The 19,574-nt window shown below is 45.3% G+C and overlaps 1 protein-coding gene across 1 annotated transcript in view; it reads right to left on the bottom strand.

Annotated features, from left to right (window-relative positions):
• Window positions 1–15,096, bottom strand: part of LOC121555024 (inactive phospholipase C-like protein 1) — a 105,823-nt gene extending 90,727 nt beyond the window's left edge. Inside the window, 1 exon segment of the mRNA XM_041868791.2 lies at window positions 14,020–15,096. Within this exon segment, the coding sequence (XP_041724725.1) occupies window positions 14,020–14,193 (174 nt within the window). The 5' untranslated portion in view covers window positions 14,194–15,096.
• Window positions 15,097–19,574: the final 4,478 nt, after the last annotated feature.

Genomic DNA, 19,574 nt, shown 5'->3' with positions numbered 1-19,574 from the left:
GGTGCACTCCCCTATCCACATCGACGGGACAGTAGTAGAGAAGGTGGAAAGCTTCAAGTTCCGTGGCGTACGTATCACTGACAAACTGAAATGGTCCACCCACACAGACAGTGTGGTAAAGAAGGCGCAACAGAGTCTCTTCAACCTCGGGAGACTGAAGAAATTTGGCTTGGCACCTAAAACCCTCACAAACTTTTACAGATGCACAATTGAGAGCATCCTGTCGGGCTGTATCACCACCTGGTACGGCAACTGCACCGCCCGCAACCGCAGGGCTCTCCAGAGGGTGGTGCGTATTACCGGGGGCAAACTACCCACCCTCCAGGTCACCTACAGCACACGATGTCACAGGAAGGCCAAAAAGATCATCAAGGACATCAACCACCCGAGCCACTGCCTGTTCACCCCACTATCATCCAGAATGCGAGGTCAGTACAGGTGCATCAAAGCTGGGACCGAGAGACTTCTATCTCAAGGCCATCAGACTGTTAAATAGCCATCACTAGCACATTAGAGAATGCTGCTGCCTATAGAAATCTCTGGCCACTTTAAGAAATGGAACACTAGTCACCTTAATAATGTTTACATATCTTGCATTATTCACCTCATATGTATACACTGTATTCTATAATATTCTACTGTATCTTAGTCCATGCCGCTCTGTCATTGCTCGTCCATATATGTATATATTCTTAATTCCATTCCTTACTTAGATTTGTGTGTATTGGGTATATGTTGTGAAATTTTTAGATATTACTTGTTAGATATTACTGCACTGTCGGAGCTAGAAGCACAAGCATTTGCTACATCTGCTAAACAAGTGTATGTGACAAATCAAATTTGATGTAATAAACACATTTAGCATCTCCTAGCTTCCACACAAGCCACTGATGCAGACCTCATAAATCCATGTAATATAGCCTACCCCTTCACAATAAATCCATTATTTATTTTAGACAGGTCTAAAGAAACATGATATGAAGAAAATGTAGTCTATTTCAGAAGAACAGAATAGCATACTCTGAGTTGTCCTTATGTTAGGTCCTGATCTGGCTATGCCATATGCTGTTGGCTACACTAGTTCATTTAGCAGACAAGATCATCAATGTGGAAAAGACAAAGGAGCTGATCATCAATGGCAACAACCTGCCAATGTCCAAACCGCTCTCTCTGAACAACCAACCAGTGGAGGTGGTTGAGTGTTTCAAATACCTAGGGGAGACAAATTGATAACAAGCTGAGTTTTACAGAGAATGCAGACTGTATGTTTTTAAAAGCAATAAGGCGCCTGTTTTTAATCAGGAAATTGAAGGGGTTTGGGGTCAGCCAGGATGTTCTGGAGAGGGTGTAGAGCAGCTTGGTGGAGACCATCCTCACGTTCAATATGACAGTCTGGTATGGTAATCTGAGCTGGTGGAGACCATCCTCACGTTCAATATGACAGTCTGATATGGTAATCTGAGCTGGTGGAGACCATCTTCACGTTCAATATGACAGTCTGGTATGGTAATCTGAGCTGGTGGAGACCATCCTCACGTTCAATATGACAGTCTGGTATGGTAATCTGAGCTGGTGGAGACCATCCTCACGTTCAATATGACAGTCTGATATGGTAATCTGAGCTGGTGGAGACCATCCTCACGTTCAATATGACAGTCTGGTATGGTAATCTGAGCTGGTGGAGACCATCCTCACGTTCAATATGACAGTCTGGTATGGTAATCTGAGCTGGTGGAGACCATCCTCACGTTCAATGTGACAGTCTGGTATGGTAATCTGAGCTGGTGGAGACCATCCTCACGTTCAATGTGACAGTCTGGTATGGTAATCTGAGCTGGTGGAGACCATCCTCACGTTCAATATGACAGTCTGGTATGGTAATCTGAGCTGGTGGAGACCATCCTCACGTTCAATATGACAGTCTGGTATGGTAATCTGAGCTGGTGGAGACCATCCTCACGTTCAATATGACAGTCTGGTATGGTAATCTGAGCTGGTGGAGACCATCCTCACGTTCAATATGACAGTCTGGTATGGTAATCTGAGCTGGTGGAGACCATCCTCACGTTCAATATGACAGTCTGGTATGGTAATCTGAGCTGGTGGAGACCATCCTCACGTTCAATATGACAGTCTGGTATGGTAATCTGAGCTGGTGGAGACCATCCTCACGTTCAATATGACAGTCTGGTATGGTAATCTGAGCTGGTGGAGACCATCCTCACGTTCAATATGACAGTCTGATATGGTAATCTGAGCTGGTGGAGACCATCCTCACGTTCAATATGACAGTCTGATATGGTAATCTGAGCTGGTGGAGACCATCCTCACGTTCAATATGACAGTCTGGTATGATAATCTGAGCTGGTGGAGACCATCCTCACGTTCAATATGACAGTCTGGTATGGTAATCTGAGCTGGTGGAGACCATCCTCACGTTCAATATGACAGTCTGGTATGGTAATCTGAGCTGGTGGAGACCATCCTCACATTCAATATGACAGTCTGATATGGTAATCTGAGCTGGTGGAGACCATCCTCACGTTCAATATGACAGTCTGGTATGGTAATCTGAGCTGGTGGAGACCATCCTCACGTTCAATATGACAGTCTGGTATGGTAATCTGAGCTGGTGGAGACCATCCTCACGTTCAATATGACAGTCTGATATGGTAATCTGAGCTGGTGGAGAGCATCCTCACGCTCAATATGAACCAGAATAGTAAACACAGCCAGCAAAGTCATTGGTCGACCACAGGCACAGCTGAGCAGTCTGTTCAACAAGACAAACCAAAAGAAGACTGGCTGTCGTTGGCCCCTCCCACCCTCTACACCCTCAGTTTGAGAGGCTTCCCTCTGGCCGGCGCTTCAGAATGCCCATGGCCAAGAAGAACGTGTTCAAACATTCATTCTGGCTTACCTGGTTAAATAAAGGTGAAATAAATAAAAAATTATAAAAACATTTGTTCCTTGTGCTGTTGGACTACTCAATGCAACATAAATTGTATCGGTATATGTACTTATCTATCCAGTGCAGTTGGGACAGCTGTCGGTTGTGAGTGAATGTATCAATGTCCGCTATGTTTTTAGTGTATGCAGTATGATGGACTGACTGGTTTAAATGTGTATGATGTGAGAATGTATGTGTACAGTGGGGAAAAAAAGTATTTAGTCAGCCACTATTTGTGCAAGTTCTCCCACTTAAAAAGATGAGAGAGGCCTGTAATTTTCATCATAGGTACACGTCAACTATGAAAGACAAATTGAGAAAAAAAAATCCAGAAAATCACATTGTAGGATTTTTTATGAATTTATTTGCAAATTATGGTGGAAAATAAGTATTTGGTCACCTACAAACAAGCAAGATTTCTGGCTCTCACAGACCTGTAACTTCTTCTTTAAGAGGCTCCTCTGTCCTCCACTCGTTACCTGTATTAATGGCATCTGTTTGAACTTGTTATCAGTATAAAAGACACCTGTCCACAACCTCAAACAGTCACACTCCAAACTCCACTATGGCCAAGACCAAAGAGCTGACAAAGGACACCAGAAACAAAATTGTAGACCTGCACCAGGCTGGGAAGACTGAATCTGCAATAGGTAAGCAGCTTGGTTTGAAGAAATCAACTGTGGGAGCAATTATTAGGAAATGGAAGACATACAAGACCACTGATAATCTCCCTCGATCTGGGGCTCCACGCAAGATCTCACCCCATAGGGTCAAAATGATCACAAGAACGGTGAGCAAAAATCCCAGAACCACACGGGGGGACCTAGTGAATGACCTGCAGAGAGCTGGGACCAAAGTAACAAAGCCTACCATCAGTAAAACACTACGCCGCCAGGGACTCAAATCCTGCAGTGCAGACGTGTCCGCCTGCTTAAGCCAGTACATGTCCAGGCCTGTCTGAAGTTTGCTAGAGTGCATTTGGATGATCCAGAAGAGGATTGGGAGAATGTCATATGGTCAGATGAAACCAAAATAGAACTTTTTGGTAAAAACTCAACTCGTCGTGTTTGGAGGACAAAGAATGCTGAGTTGCATCCAAAGAACACCATACCTACTGTGAAGTATGGGGGTGGAAACATCATGCTTTGGGGCTGTTTTTCTGCAAAGGGACCAGGACGACTGATCTGTGTAAAGGAACGAATGAATGGGGCCATGTATCGTGAGATTTTGAGTGAAAACCTCCTTCCATCAGCAAGGGCATTGAAGATGAAACGTGGCTGGGTCTTTCAGCATGACAATGATCCCAAACACACCGCCCGGGCAATGAAGGAGTGGCTTCGTAAGAAGCATTTCAAGGTCCTGGAGTGGCCTAGCCAGTCTCCAGATCTCAACTCCATAGAAAATCTTTGGAGGGAGTTGAACGTCTGTGTTGCCCAGCGACAGCCCCAAAACATCACTGCTCTAGAGGAGATCTGCATGGAGGAATGGGCCAAAATACCAGCAACAGTGTGTGAAAACCTTGTGAAGACTTACAGAAAACGTTTGACCTGTGTCATTGCCAACAAAGGGTATATAACAAAGTATTGAGAAACTTTTGTTATTGACCAAATACTTATTTTCCACCATAATTTGCAAATAAATTCATAAAAATCCTACAATGTGATTTTCTGGATTTTTTTTCCTCATTTTGTCTGTCATAGTTGACGTGTACCTATGATGAAAATTACAGGCCTCTCTCATCTTTTTAAGTGGGAGAACTTGCACAATTGGTGGCTGACTAAATACTTTTTTTCCCCACTGTATGTGATCCTTTTAATGGAAGGTGATGCCAAAGAAAAATGTCCATCCTGGATGGACAATAAAGTCTTATTCTATTCTATTCTATAGGGGAAAATCCCTATGGGGAAAATGAATGGGATGGAGGGATGAAATATATATTGATAACACAGAGAAATGTGCCATTGCTGCACTGCTATCACACATTTTACAACTCTGGGGACATAGACCTTCAAGAAAATCACTATGAGACATCGTCGTCACCCCAAGTGAGCCTGAATTTGGGGGTCAGGCCCATGGACTATAATGGGTATTAGTGGAATGGCAGACTGAGACACAGGCTGACCAGTGTAACTTTCTGGTCTGGGCATCTAGTGCCTGATCATGTGACTGAATGACTTTTGTTGTTCGTTTTTGTAATTTACAGTGAGAGAATGACAAGGAAATGACTCAAAAGAATAAGATGTAGGACCTCTGGGCTGACCACTTCCTACGTACAGACATGACAGGCAGAGGCTGTTGATGCATCAATCAGTGTTGTTCAGAGCCAGAGGGAAAGTTCAGACATGGGTGCCGCCAACCTCGCCCATCCCTTCATTTCTGAGGGGTGCGTCTCCATCGGTTTCCCTAAACAACCAAGTCCTGTTGATTAGCAAGGTTCCTATCAGGGTTCCTCTGTCTGGGCATCTTTGTTTGAGGAGGACACAGTTACTCACACATGGGAACTAATGTGAGCACTGCCATAGAGAGGCTGGGCCAAGTCACAAGCCCCCTGTCTAATTCATCTCTTTCTCCCTCTGTCTCCATCCCTGTCCTTCCTCTGTGACCCTCCTTCATCCCTCTCCCCCCTCCATCCTTCCCTTCATGTCTCTCCCTCTCCCTGCCTCTCTCCCCCTCCCTCTGTTCCCTTCCCTCCATGTCTCTCCCTCTCCCTGCCTCTCTCCCCCTCCCTCTGTTCCCTTCCCTCCATGTCTCTCCCTCTCCCTGCCTCTCTCCCCCTCCCTCTGTTCCCTTCCCTCCATGTCTCTCCCTCTCCCTGCCTCTCTCCCCCTCCCTCTGTTCCCTTCCCTCCATGTCTCCCTCTCCCTGCCTCTCTCCCCCTCCCTCTGGTCCCTTCCCTCCATGTCTCTCCCTCTCCCTGCCTCTCTCCCCCTCCCTCTGTTCCCTTCCCTCCATGTCTCTCCCTCTCCCTGCCTCTCTCCCCCTCCCTCTGTTCCCTTCCCTCCATGTCTCTCCCTCTCCCTGCACCTCTCTCCCCCTCCCTCTGGTCCCTTCCCTCCATGTCTCTCCCTCTCCCTGCCTCTCTCCCCCTCCCTCTCGTCCCTTCCCTCCATGTCTCTCCCTCTCCCTGCCTCTCTCCCCCTCCCTCTGGTCCCTTCCCTTCATGTCTCCCTCTCCCTGCCTCTCTCCCCCTCCCTCTGTTCCCTTCTCTCCGTGTCTGTCACTGACATCACTCTCATCCTCTCTTTATCGTTGAATCACCCGTGACACTTCCTGCCACTAGGACAGAGAGAGGGCTCTGTTAACACAATCACCAAATCAGAGCCTCTCAGCTGGGAGTACACACACACACACACACACACAAGCCTCCCTACACAGTGCCTTGCAAAAGTATTCATCCCCCTTGGCGTTTTTTCCTATGTTGTTGCATTACAACCTGTAATTTAAATTGATTTTTATTTGGATTTCATGTAATGGACATACACAAAATAGTCCAAATTGGGGAAGTGAAATGAAAAAAATAACTTTTTTCGTGCATATATATTTACCCCCTTTGCTATGAAGCCCCTAAATAACATCTGGTGCAACTAATTACCTTCAGAAGTCACATAATTAGCTAAATAAAGTCCACCTGTGTGCAATCTAAGTGTCACATGATCTGTCACATGATCTCAGTATATATACACCTGTTCTGAAAGGCCCCAGAGTCTGCAACACCACTAAGCAAGGGGCACCACCAAGCAAGCGGCACCATGAAGACCAAGGAGCTCTCCAAACAGGTCAGGGACAAAGTTGTGGAGAAGTACAGATCAGGGTTGGGTTATAAAAAAATATCAGAAACTTTGAACATCCCACAGAGCACCATTAAATCCATTATTAAAAAATTGAAAGAATATGGCACCACAACAAACTTGCCAAGAGAGGGCCGCCCACCAAAACTCACGGACCAGGCAAGGAGGGCATTAATCAGAGAGGCAACAAAGAGACCAAAGATAACCCTGAAGGAGCTGCAAAGCTCCACAGCGGAGATTGGAGTTTCTGTCCATAGGACCACTTTAAGCCGTACACTCCACAGAGCTGGGCTTTACAGAAGAGTGGCCAGAAAAAAAGCCATTGCTTAAAGAAAAAAATGAGCAAACACGTTTGATGTGCGCCAAAAGGCATGTGGGAGACTCCCCAAACATATGGAAGAAGGTACTCTGGTCAGATGGCAGGGACTGGTAAACTGGTCAGAATTGAAGCAATGATGGATGGCGCTAAATACAGGGAAATTCTTGAGGGAAACCTGTTTCAGTCTTCCAGAGATTTGAGACTGGGATGGAGGTTTACCTTCCAGCAGGACAATGACCCTAAGCATACTGCTAAAGCAACACTTGAGTGGTTTAAGGGGAAACATTTAAATGTCTTGGAATGGCCTAGTCAAAGCCCAGACCTCAATCCAATTGAGAACTGTGGTATGACTTAAAGATTGATGTACACCAGCGGAACCCATCCAACTTGAAGGAGCTGGAGCAGTTTTGTGTAAATCAAATGATACAAACCCCCCCAAAATCCATTTTAATTCCAGGTTGTAAGGCAACAAAATAGGAAAAATGCCAAGGGGGGGTGAATACTTTCGCAAGCCACTGTAAGTCCTCTGAGGGTGGACATCTATTTAAAGTTCTCCTCCAGTCTCCTTTTCACCTCATATAACATCTGATTTACTTAACAAAAGGCACATCTCAATAGGTGGTTGCTCCTCTATTGTTCCTCAAGCAAGGGGGAAGGCAGATGACATCACATCTGTCCATCAGACCAACTCCTTGAAGTAAAAAAAAAAAAAACATTTTGCTCATAACATACAGTGGGGAGAACAAGTATTTGATACACTGCCGATTTTGCAGGTTTTCCTACTTACAAAGCATGTAGAGGTCTGTCATTTCTATCATAGGTACACTTCAACTGTGAGAGATGGAATCTAAAACAAAAATCCAGGAAATCACATTGTATGATTTTTAAGTAATTAATTTGCATTTTATTGCATGACATAAGTATTTGATACATCAGAAAAGCAGAACTTAATATTTGGTACAGAAACCTTTGTTTGCAATTACAGAGATCATACATTTCCTGTAGGTCTTGACCAGGTTTGCACACACTGCAGCAGGGATTTTGGCCCACTCCTCCATACAGACCTTCTCCAGATCCTTCAGGTTTCGGGGGCTGTCGCTGGGCAATACGGACTTTCAGCTCCCTCCAAAGATTTTCTATTGGGTTCAGGTCTGGAGACTAGCTAGGCCACTCCAGGACATTGAGATGCTTCTTACGGAGCCACTCCTTAGTTGCCCTGGCTGTGTGTTTCGAGTCGTTGTCATGCTGGAAGACCCAGCCACGACCCATCTTCAATGCTCTTACTGAGGGAAGGAGGTTGTTGGCCAAGATCTCGCGATACATGGCCCCATCCATCGTCCCCTCAATACGGTGCAGTCGTCCTGTCCCCTTTGCAGAAAAGCATCCCCAAAGAATGATGTTTCCACATCCATGCTTCACGGTTGGGATGGTGTTCTTGGGGTTGTACTCATCCTTCTTCTTCCTCCAAACATGGCGAGTGGAGTTTAGACCAAAAATCACTATTTTTGTCTCATCAGACCACATGACCTTCTCCCATTCCTCCTCTGGATCATCCAGATGGTCATTGGCAAACTTCAGACGGGCCTGGACATGCGCTGGCTTGAGCAGGGGGACCTTGCGTACCCTGCAGGATTTTAATCCATGACGGCGTAGTGTGTTACTAATGGTTTTCTTTAAGACTGTGGTCCCAGCTCTCTTCAGGTCATTGACCAGGTCCTGCCGTGTAGTTCTGGGCTGATCCCTCACCTTCCTCATGATCATTGATGCCCCACGAGGTGAGATCTTGCATGGAGCGCCAGACCGAGGGTGATTGACCGTCATCTTGAACTTCTTCCATTTTCTAATAATTGCGCCAACAGTTGTTGCCTTCTCACCAAGCTGCTTGCCTATTGTCCTGTAGCCCATCCCAGCCTTGTGCAGGTCTACAATTTTATCCCTGATGTCCTTACACAGCTCTCTGGTCTAGGCCATTGTGGAGAGGTTGGAGTCTGTTTGATTGAGTGTGTGGACAGGTCTCTTTTATACAGGTAATGAGTTCAAACAGGTGCAGTTAATGTAGGTAATGAGTGGAGAACAGGAGGGCTTCTTAAAGAAAAACTAACAGGTCTGTGAGAGCCGGAATTCTTACTGGTTGGTAGGTGATCAAATACTTATGTCATGCAATAAAATGCAAATTAATTACTTAAAAATCATACAATGTGATTTTCTGGATTTTTGTTTTAGATTCCGTCTCTCACAGTTGAAGTGTACCTATGATAAATATTACAGACCTCTACATGCTTTGTAAGTAGGAAAACCTGCAAAATCGGCAGTGTATCAAATACTTGTTCTCCCCACTGTATGTTTTTACCCTTCAGTTTGTTTTTACCCTTCAGTTTGTTTTTACCCTTCAGTTTGTTTTTACCCTTCAGTTTGTTTTTACCCTTCAGTTTGTGTACTTTACTGTATTTATCCTATTGCTGGAGGACGTCTTTAACAGTGATCTATATATAACATGATCCTCCTCTGGTAAAGTCAACTGACATCAGATCACATCTAGCGACCGTGGAAAGGTATGATGTCACCCTAGCCTGGCCTGTAGCTGCTGGTCAGTGGTATATGGTTAACCACAGGGTCAACCACAGGGTCAACCACAGCAGAGAGGAAGAGGCAAAGCCTTACGCCTTTACTGTCACGACTTCGGCCGAGGCTGCCTCCCCTCCTTGTTCGGGCAGGCTTCAGCGTTCGTCGTCACTGGAGTACTAACCACTGCCGCCCCAATCATCATCACAATTGTCTTGTCAATCACACACACCTGGTTCTAATCCCCTAATTAGTCCGTGTATAAGTGTTCCCTCTGCCCCCTTGTCCTTGTGGGTGATTGTTAATTGTGAGAGCATGTAACTCGGTGGAGCTGCTCATAACATTGTGTTGCCAGGGTTGATTTTCCCCCTGTGCCTATGTATTATTGGATTCCGTTACAGTGTAATTGCCAGGGATGTTTGTTTCCCCTGTGCCTGTTTAGTTGATCGCTATTGGAGCGCATTTGTGTGTCAACAAAGGAATAAACTCTGTATTCGGTGATTACCCTCCTGCGCCTGACTCCTTTCACCACACTCACCACATTTACGAAGATTTATTCCCATTGTTAGAGCGGAGACACCGATATCTTGTCAGTATATACTGTAGACCATATTTGACCACAGTCCATCCTGGATTCAGACAAGAACTGAGCTCATAGATAGAGGGCAGGATCATTCTTCATTGGATGTGTTATTTAGAAAAGTATAAGCAGCTCTGAATTGTTATTGTTTTATAACAGGTTATCTAAATTGATAACAACTATTCAACTGTTGTTGATGATGTTAAGATGGTGACTTTATTGATCATATATTGGAATTTAAATCTTTGCTGGTGAGAGCTTCTTTTGAAAGACAACTTCTATGAGGGTGTGTTTTGGCATATTCAGGTTTCTCATAATTCCATTATGAAATGGAAATAAAGAGTGCATAATCGTACAGATTAGGTTTGGCATGTGAATACACGTGTGATGCGCTATGTGATGCGCTGTGTGATGCGCTGTGTGGGCCTGGATTGAGATCACCCGGCGCGTGGCATGGAATGTGCGGTGTTATCAGGAGTAGATGCGGGCGGGCGTCACAGGTTGAGTGAACAATGTGTAGCCTACATTCTTTTGCGAATTCATTGCAGAAAAATATGCAGTGCGTAACAGTTAAAATCACAACGATACCACGAGTGGCACCTGCTGTTGCTTACAGTGTATATCCAAACGAACTGAGACCAAAAGACCGACATCATTTCAGTTTCAGAACACCATTATAGCCTAACCATGGCACCCTGCAAGTTCCTCTCCTCGGAAATTAGACACAGTTCTTATAAGTCCTCAATAACATTGTCATCCACACAGCAAATTGGCCAATGTTGATTTTTCAGTGTAACATTTCTAGTGTTGATTCAGGAGTTAAATTAACTCTGTAAGAGTGTAAATTAACCCCCAGTGTTGGTGTTAATAACCACTGTTTTACTTTGGAGAGTAAAACAGTCCTATCAAAACCATGCCCATCCTTATCATTACATTTACATTTTAGTCATTTAGCAGACGCTCTTATCCAGAGCGACTTACAGTTAGTGCATACATTACTTTTTTTTTTTTCATACCCCCCGTGGGAATCGAACCCACAACCCTGGTGTTGCAAACGCCATGCTCTACGAACTGAGCTACATCCCCTGCCGGCCATTCCCTACCCTAGACGACGCTGGGCCAATTGTGCGCTGCCCCATGGGTCTCCCGGTCGCGGCCGGCTACGACAAAAAAATCATATTTCCCAGCATGCTCTATTGTAGAAAATATTTGTTGGGATTGTTTTTAATATCTGTTTTTGCATGTACATTGATTGATTGATTAATCTTATGCTACACATGGATAAATAACATACATTTTTTGCACCCGTTACTGAAATGGTTGCTCCAGTTTAATTGGTTTAGGTAGTCTTCTTATAAACTTTCCTAACCCTGACAGTCATTCTGAATGCTGGTGAACAAAAATTTCAACTGTTGGATATCCTAACTCTGGCTCGATTCCAATAGGAATTATACATCACTTTGCAAGCCATCTTAATGTCACAATGCAAATAGTCCGGGTAGCCATTTGATTAGCTGTTCAGGAGTCTTATGGCTTGGGGGTAGAAGCTGTTAAGAAGCCTTTTGGACCTAGACTTGGCGCTCCGGTACCACTTGCCATGCGGTAGCAGAGAGAACAGTCTATGACTAGGGTGGCTGGAGTCTTTGACTGTTTTTAGGCCTTCCTCCGACACCGCCTGGTATAGAGGTCCTGGATAGCAGGAAGCTTGGCCCCAGTGATGTACTGGACCATACGCACTACCTTCTGTAGTGCCTTGCGGTCAGAGGCTGAGCAGTTGCCATACCAGGCAGTGATGCAACCAGTCAGGATGCTCCCGATGGTGCAGCTGTAGAACTTTTTGAGTATTTGAGGACCCATGCCAAATATTTTCAGTCTCCTGAGGGGGAATAGGCTTTGTTGTGCCCTCTTCATGACTGTCTTGGTGTGTTTGAACCATGATAGTTTGTTGGTGATGTGGACACCAAGGAACTTGAAGCTCTCAACCTGCTCCACTACAGCCCCGTCGATGAGAATGGGGGCATGCTCGGTCCTCTTTTTCCTGTAGTCAACAACCATCTCCTTTGTCTTGATCACGTTGAGGGAGAGATTGTTATCCTGGCACCACACGGCCAGGTGTCTGACCTCCTCCCTATAGGCTGTCTCATCGTTGTCTGTGATCAGGCCTACCACTGTTGTGTTGTCGGCAAACTTAATGATGGTGTTGGAGTCGTGCCTGGCCATGCAGTCATTGGTGAACAGGGAGTACAGGAGGGGACTGAACACGCACCCCTGAGGGGCCCCCGTGTTGAGGATCAGCGTGGCAGATGTGTTGTTACCTACCCTTACCACCTGGGGGCGGCCCGTCAGGAAGTCCAGGATCCAGCTGCAGAGGGAGGTGTTTAGTCCCAGGGTCCTTAGCTTGGTGATGAGCTTTGAGGACACTATGGTGTTGACGCTGAGCTGTAGTCAATGAACAGCATTCTCAAGTAGGTGTTCCTTTTGTCCAGGTGGGAAAGGGCAGTGTGGAGTACAACAGAGTTTGCATCATCTGTGGATCTGTTGGGGTGGTATGTAAATTGGAGTGGGTCTAGGGTTTCTGGGATAATGGTGTTGATGTGAGCCATGACCAGCCTTTCAAAGCACTTCATGGCTACAGACGTGAGTGCTACGGGTCGGTAGTCATTTAGGCAGGTTACCTTAGTGTTCTTGGGCACAGGGACTATGGTGGTCTGCTTGAAACATGTTGGTATTACAGACTCAGTCAGGGACAGGTTAAAAATGTCAGTGAAGACACTTGCCAGTTGTTCAGCGCATGCTCGGAGTACACGTCCTGGTAATCCGTCTGGCCCTGCAGCCTTGTGAATGTTGACCTGTTTAAAGGTCTTTCTCACATCGGCTACGGAGAGCGTGATCACACAGTCGTCCGGAACAGCTGATGCTCTCATGCATGCTTCAGCTCGTCTGGTAGGCTAGTGTCACTGGACAGCTCGCAGCTGTGCTTCCCTTTGTAGTCTGTAATAGTTTGCAAGCCCAAGCTGGTGCCGGTGTAGTACAGGTCTTTTAAATGAAAGAATTCAATAACCATGTCTCTGTCAATAACAAATACAGTCATGGGTGGTAACTACAATTCACTCGAAAAGAAAAGGCACCCTGGGAAATATGCAAATTAGGCTTTGAACCATACAGTGTTAAAACAACCCTCAAAAATGATTTACTGTAAGACTACAGGTGTTCATTTCATACACTGAGAAAGTGTAAAAGGGTCAGCCCTAAGCAAAGTGAGTCCAGTTTACTCTAAATCAAGTGTTATGTTTTACACTGTAGGTGTTGCATATTACTATACAGTAGAGCTATGCAAACACCACAATTAAGTTAATTTGAACACTTTAAAAGTTGAATGGGGAACACTGCAACAGAGTTAAATCTTTAACACTTTCAAAAGTGTTATTTTATCACCAATTGATTTTGCTGTGCAGTGTGAGGCATTAATAAGTCTGAGACCCACATTGAGACAGTCTCTGAAGAGTATTGGCATTTGTCTGGTGCTTGTTCATGTTCGCACGCAAATGTAATCACAACCCGCTGTAGCCTATCCTACTTCAAAATTCAGTTGGTGGTAGAGTAACCAAAATAGGTTGGGAACCACTGTATTAGCCGATGGCCTTTTAATTTGAAGACTGGCTATTAGTTTTTTTCGGGTGAACTAAGGTAAACAAATGGCTCAGGTAAAAGCATGTGCTTGTGTGAAACAGATCTGTTAACCTAAATCGATCAGATAGATTTAGCCAGTGTCATCATTTCATGTAGCCTCAACAATCACTTCAAGAAACGAATCTCTTACCTTGATGATGCTGCTCCTGCGGGGGGCTGCCCTCACTGCCTCCAGGACTGTATCGTTGTCCTGGCCGGGGAGGATGACTCCGCTCCGCCTGCCCGCCCTGGACGCTCTCGTCGGGATGATCTCTGGAGCTCCATCGTCGCACAGCCCGTCCCCATAGCGCTCTTGCTCCGACATCTTCTCAACAGAAGCCCAAGTTCAAGTTACAGGCTATAGGAAATCACTAAATTCGACGTATTGCCTCGGAGTGAGTTTGCGTTGGTCGTTGGTTGTTTATGGGTGCCATTTATTTACATAAGTGCAGGGGTAGGCTATGGAGGGGTCTGCTTCGCCTTTCCAAAAATACTCCAGCGCTCATCTGGCCTCGGGCGGTTCCGTTAGACCATTAGAGCCGCTCCGGTCCGGCAGTTGGGTAGGCCTAGGTAATTACTTAAATTTCTTTAATTACGCCTAAAGTCCATCACATCCAGTCTCATGTTCGCTCTCCAGTTTCCACAAAGTTGACCTAACTTGTATACTGTATGGGCTAGAATCAGACGATTGGGGAACACCCACCCACCAGACACTCGAAAATGTGTCCTGTTGTGAATTCAAAACACCACTGACACGCACCGACTTGAATGCAAATTGGTTTAAAAAAAGGGTTAACCCTAAAATACTATTCCCGGCGGACGTGTTTTTCACGCAACAAGTCCCAACCTCACAGATTGGCAGCAGTCCCGAATGCTTCCAACGATGCTAACTCACACTCAATGATAGATTAACATTGGGAAGAAGAAACTTCGCATAAAAATCCTTAAAACAACACAGGTTTTAGGTGTAGGCTCCCAGGGTAGCCTAACCTTCCTGCTCAAAGAAGCTGTCTACCTTACCATCCAACAGTCACCGACACAGTTACCAAAGTGCAAGGCAGTCAACTTTACGCTGTGATATATGTTGTTATGGGGAGAATAAGATTTATCTCCCATAGGTCCGTACATCCATTAAGATCTCAAAGTACACTGAACTGCTAAACACTTTAGACGAGTCTGCAACCAATTTTGACGACAATTCGGAACACAACTGACAGTTGCGCCGCCTCTAGTCCTCCCCACCTCTTTCTGGCCCTGCTCCTCCCAGTTATTTTAGAAATCATGATTGACGCGCCAAGCAACCAATACGCACGGGTATTTGGCACTCGTAGCTCCAAAACGCACGCAGATGACAAAACAAAGCAGGATAGGTGGAGTCAGAAGTCGCGGGCTCTGGAACGCCTCATTTTGGAAGCGTTCCAGATGTTCTCGTCGCGAGGAGAGGGATAGGGGCAGCAGATTCCAAGTAAAGACAGGGGGGACTCACTAGAGAGTGACACTAGAACGAATCAGTTGCACGGGCATTTTATTTCCATAGGGGGGCAAGTTTTTTTCACGGGACCTCCTATGTCTGCATGCTGCATGCAGGGCCGGTTCCAGGCATAAGCGACATAAGCGGTCGCTTAGGGCCCCTGGCCACTAAGGGGGCCCGACCCAAAAAAAAGGAACTCAGTCAGGTCTTAACTAACTATTGAGAGTAAGAATAGTAGGATACAGCAGGTGCAATTTCGAAATTTGCTTGTGGATCAGCAGTTTTTCTCTTGTTATGTCAGTCACTGACAGTCACTCAATTAGCCATGTCAACTAACAATTTTTAGATTGGTAGTTAGTCTAGACAGCTATTTAAACTTGTAGCAATAATGGCCGAATACCAACCGGGCACACAGGGCACGTGCCCAGAGGCCCTGACCTCCAGGGGGCCCCCATTGATTTGTTAGTCATTCTCCCTCAGATATCATATTAACATGGCATAAGTCATTGCAACATGTGTAGAATTGCAGGAAATTAGTTTTAAAACTGCAAAAATGTTGTTTTGGGCCCCCAAAAGGCTAGAACAGGCCCTGAGTGCATGCACACATTTATTTTATGGGTGTTTTAGTAAAGACCATAGGCAGCAGGTGAGTTTCAAGTTTGGGTAAGCTCACAATTTATCCTAGCATTTCTACCGATCTGAGTGCCAGTTATTATTATTTTCATAGCCTATGCGCATTTTCACAGTTTCATTTCAATAATAACGTTTTTGTTTCTTAAAATCAATTTCACCTGGTTAATCATTTTTAAAAATTCAACTAATGGAGAGCACCAGCCTCTGCCAAATGGACACATTGATACACTGTGATCCATTGGCGGTTAAAGAAATGAGCGCCATGAACTCAGAGATAGCCTATAGGCTAATGCAGCAGTAGGCCTATAACTTCCATCTCAACTAAGTAAAATATATAAGCCTAAAGCCAACAAATAAAAATAGAAAATATCCTGTTGAAAATTCAGGTTCTGGCCTCCCGAGTGGCGCAGTGGTCTAAGGCACTGCATCGCAGTGCTTGAGGTGTCACTACAGACCTGGGTTCGAACCCAGGCTGTGTCACAACTGACCGGGAGTCCCATAGGGCGACGCACAATTGGCCCAGCGTCTTCCGGGTTAGGGGAGGGTTGGGGCGGGGGCTTTACTTGGCTCATCACACTCTAGTGGTGGGCTGGGCGCCTGCAGGCTGACTTTGGTCGTTAGCTGAACAGTGTTTCCTCCGACACATTGGTGCAGCTGGTGGGTGGGTGTTAAGAAGAGCAGTTAGGCGGGTCATATTTCGGAGGACGCATGACTCAACCTTTGTCTCTCCCGAGCCCGTTTGGGAGTTGCAGCGATGAGACAAGATCGCAATTGGATATCATGAAAAAGGGGGTAAAATTCATCTTTCTTTTTTTTCATATAAGAAAATTCAGGTTCTTTCAATTGCATTAATCTGTCTACTCCACCTGTCTGCCTCCCTTTCTATCTTGACTTGAGCTATCTCTGAAGGGGTCTGGCCCGAATTTGTCGCTAGTGAACTTGCAACATTAAATCAACTAGCCTATTCCGGGCCCTCAGAGTTTCCCGCGCCAGTGAGCTCGGGACAGACAGATGTTTTTTTAAACGTTTCCACTGGATATATGGGATCATCAGATAATGATATTTTGCTCTTTCACACAGAGGCAAGGTGATTATGGAGGCCGGGAGAGTGTTGGACATTTTTCAAATACTCTGAGGAGCTCTACTCCTCAGAGTGGCAAGTAGAGGGGGCAAGTGGCGCAGTGGTCTAAGGCACTGCATCGCAGTGCTAGCTGTGTGTGCCACTAGAGATCCTGGTTCGAGTCCAGGCTCTGTCGCAGCCGGCCGCAACCGGGAGACCCATGGGCAGCGCACAATTGGTCCAGCGTCGTCCAAGGTAGGGGAGGATTTGGCCGGCAGGGATGTGGGTTCGTTTCCCACGGGGGACCAGTATGAAAAAAAAATAAAAAAACACGTATGCATTCACTAACTGTAAGTCGCTCTGGATAAGCGCATCTGCTAAATGACTAAAATGTTTTTAAAAATAATTTACTGAACAACAATATAAACGCAATATGCAACAATTTAAATTTTTTACTGAATTACAGTTCATAGAAGGAAATCAGTCAATTGAAATAAATAAATTAGGCCCTAATCTATGGATTTCACATGACTGGGAATACAGATATGCATTTGTTGGTCACAGAGACCTTAAAAAGAAGGTAGGGGCATGGATCAAAAAACCAGTTAGTATCTGGTGTGACCACCATATGCCTCATGTAGCGTGATACAGCTCCTTCGCATAGAATTGAACTGGAACACGCTGTCTTACACGTCGATCCAGAGCATCCCAAAAATGCTCAATGGGTGACATGCCTGGTGAGTATGCAGGCCATGGAAGAGCTTCCAGGAATTGTGTACAGATCCTTGCGACATGGGGCCTTCTATTATCATGCTGAAACATGAGGTGATGGCGGTGGATGAATGGCACGACAATGGGCCTCAGGCTCTCGTCACGGTATCTCTGTGCATTCAAATTTCCATCGATAAAATGCAATTGTGTTCGTTGTCCATAGCTTATGCCTGCCCATACCATAACCCCACCGCCACCATGGGGCACTCTGTTCACAACGTTGACATCAGCAAACCGCTCACCCACACCACGCCATACATGTGGTATGCGGTGGTGAGGCCGGTTGGACGCACTGCCAAATTCTCTAAAACTAAGTTGGAAGCGGCTTCTGGTAGAGAAATTAACATTCAATTATCTGGCAACAGCTCTGTTGGACATTCCTGCAGTCAGCATGCCAATTGCACGCTCCTTCAAAACTTCAGACATCTGTGGCATTGTGTTGTGTGACAAAACTGCACATTTAAGAGTGGCCTTTTATTGTCCCCAGCACAAGGTGCACCTGTGTAATGATCATGCTGTTTAATCAGCTTCTTGATATGCCACACCTGTCAGGTGGATGGACTATCTTGGCAAAGGACAATATTCTCACTAACAGGGATGTAAACAAATTTGTGCACAACATTTGAGAGAAATAAGCTTTTTGTGAGTATGGAACATTTCTGGGATATTTTATTTCAGCTCATGAAACATGGGACCAACATTTTACATGTTGCGTTTATATTTTTGTTTAGTGTATAGTAGGCATATTTGTACTCTTCGTATTTTAAATGGAGAGCTATGATTGAACTGAGCACCTTCATAGATTGAAGAAGTATACGCCTATCAATTGGTCTCGCCTATTGACACGCACGCGCCAAATTAGTCTTGAGCAATAGTTCATGTGTCCGTTTCGTTGAGGTGGAATAGTTTGCAGGTAGGTGTGAGCTTGTTAAAAGCTCATTTGCTTCTTATTCTTTATTGAAGGTGTCTAGCCAGGAGTTGAGATGTGGCACGTGAGTGCGCTATGGGATGTACGTAGACAGGCGGTTCGGGTAATTAACGCTTGAGTCCACCCCTTGCACCTCGCTGCTGATATCCACGCTACATAAACTCTGCAAGTGAACAAGACCATTCTTGGAAAATAGAGATTCTTGTCGTGGTTGGCTTTTTGACTCAAATCCATTCATTGGAGGACAAATATGGACTATTTTCCATAAGTCTATCATCTCTCCTTATGGGCCAAACCAATAGACACGAGGTATTGCACGTGTTTCTCTGTGTGAAAAACCAAATAGCACTTAAATGAATATATATTCTTATAATATGTTATCTTAATCCCATTCGTTTTACACTGTCTATAATAACGTATATTACAGGTCCATAAGGCACCAATGACACCATGAAGTTAGAGAGATTGAATCGCTTCAGAGGGCACTGAGAGCAGTCCAACTGACGTTCAACTCTCTGTATAGCCTAACCATGGTGAAACTGTTGCCTTCATGTTATGTGTCATGCTGGTGTGAAAGAATAGAGAGAGATCAGTATGGTGGGGGTGCATTCTGAAGGCTCAGTGCTGTGTGTGTGTGTGAGTGTATGTGAGCAAGTCATGTGTGTGTGTGTGTGTGTGTGTGTGTGTGTGTGTGGATGGCCAGCCTGGGCCTGTGAATTGGTCTGCTGTCTCCCTCCTTGTTGGTGCCAAGCAGGGGTGCAACTTTGGTTTTAGAAGTGGGGAGGACATAATAAAACACTGTGAACAGCCTACCCGACTGCTCGGTCCTAAAGCACACCGTTG

Source organism: Coregonus clupeaformis, chromosome 40 (genome assembly GCF_020615455.1).
Source record: "Coregonus clupeaformis isolate EN_2021a chromosome 40, ASM2061545v1, whole genome shotgun sequence".
NCBI classification, from domain to species: domain Eukaryota; kingdom Metazoa; phylum Chordata; class Actinopteri; order Salmoniformes; family Salmonidae; genus Coregonus; species Coregonus clupeaformis.
This window is presented reverse-complemented; position numbering and strand designations above follow the sequence as displayed.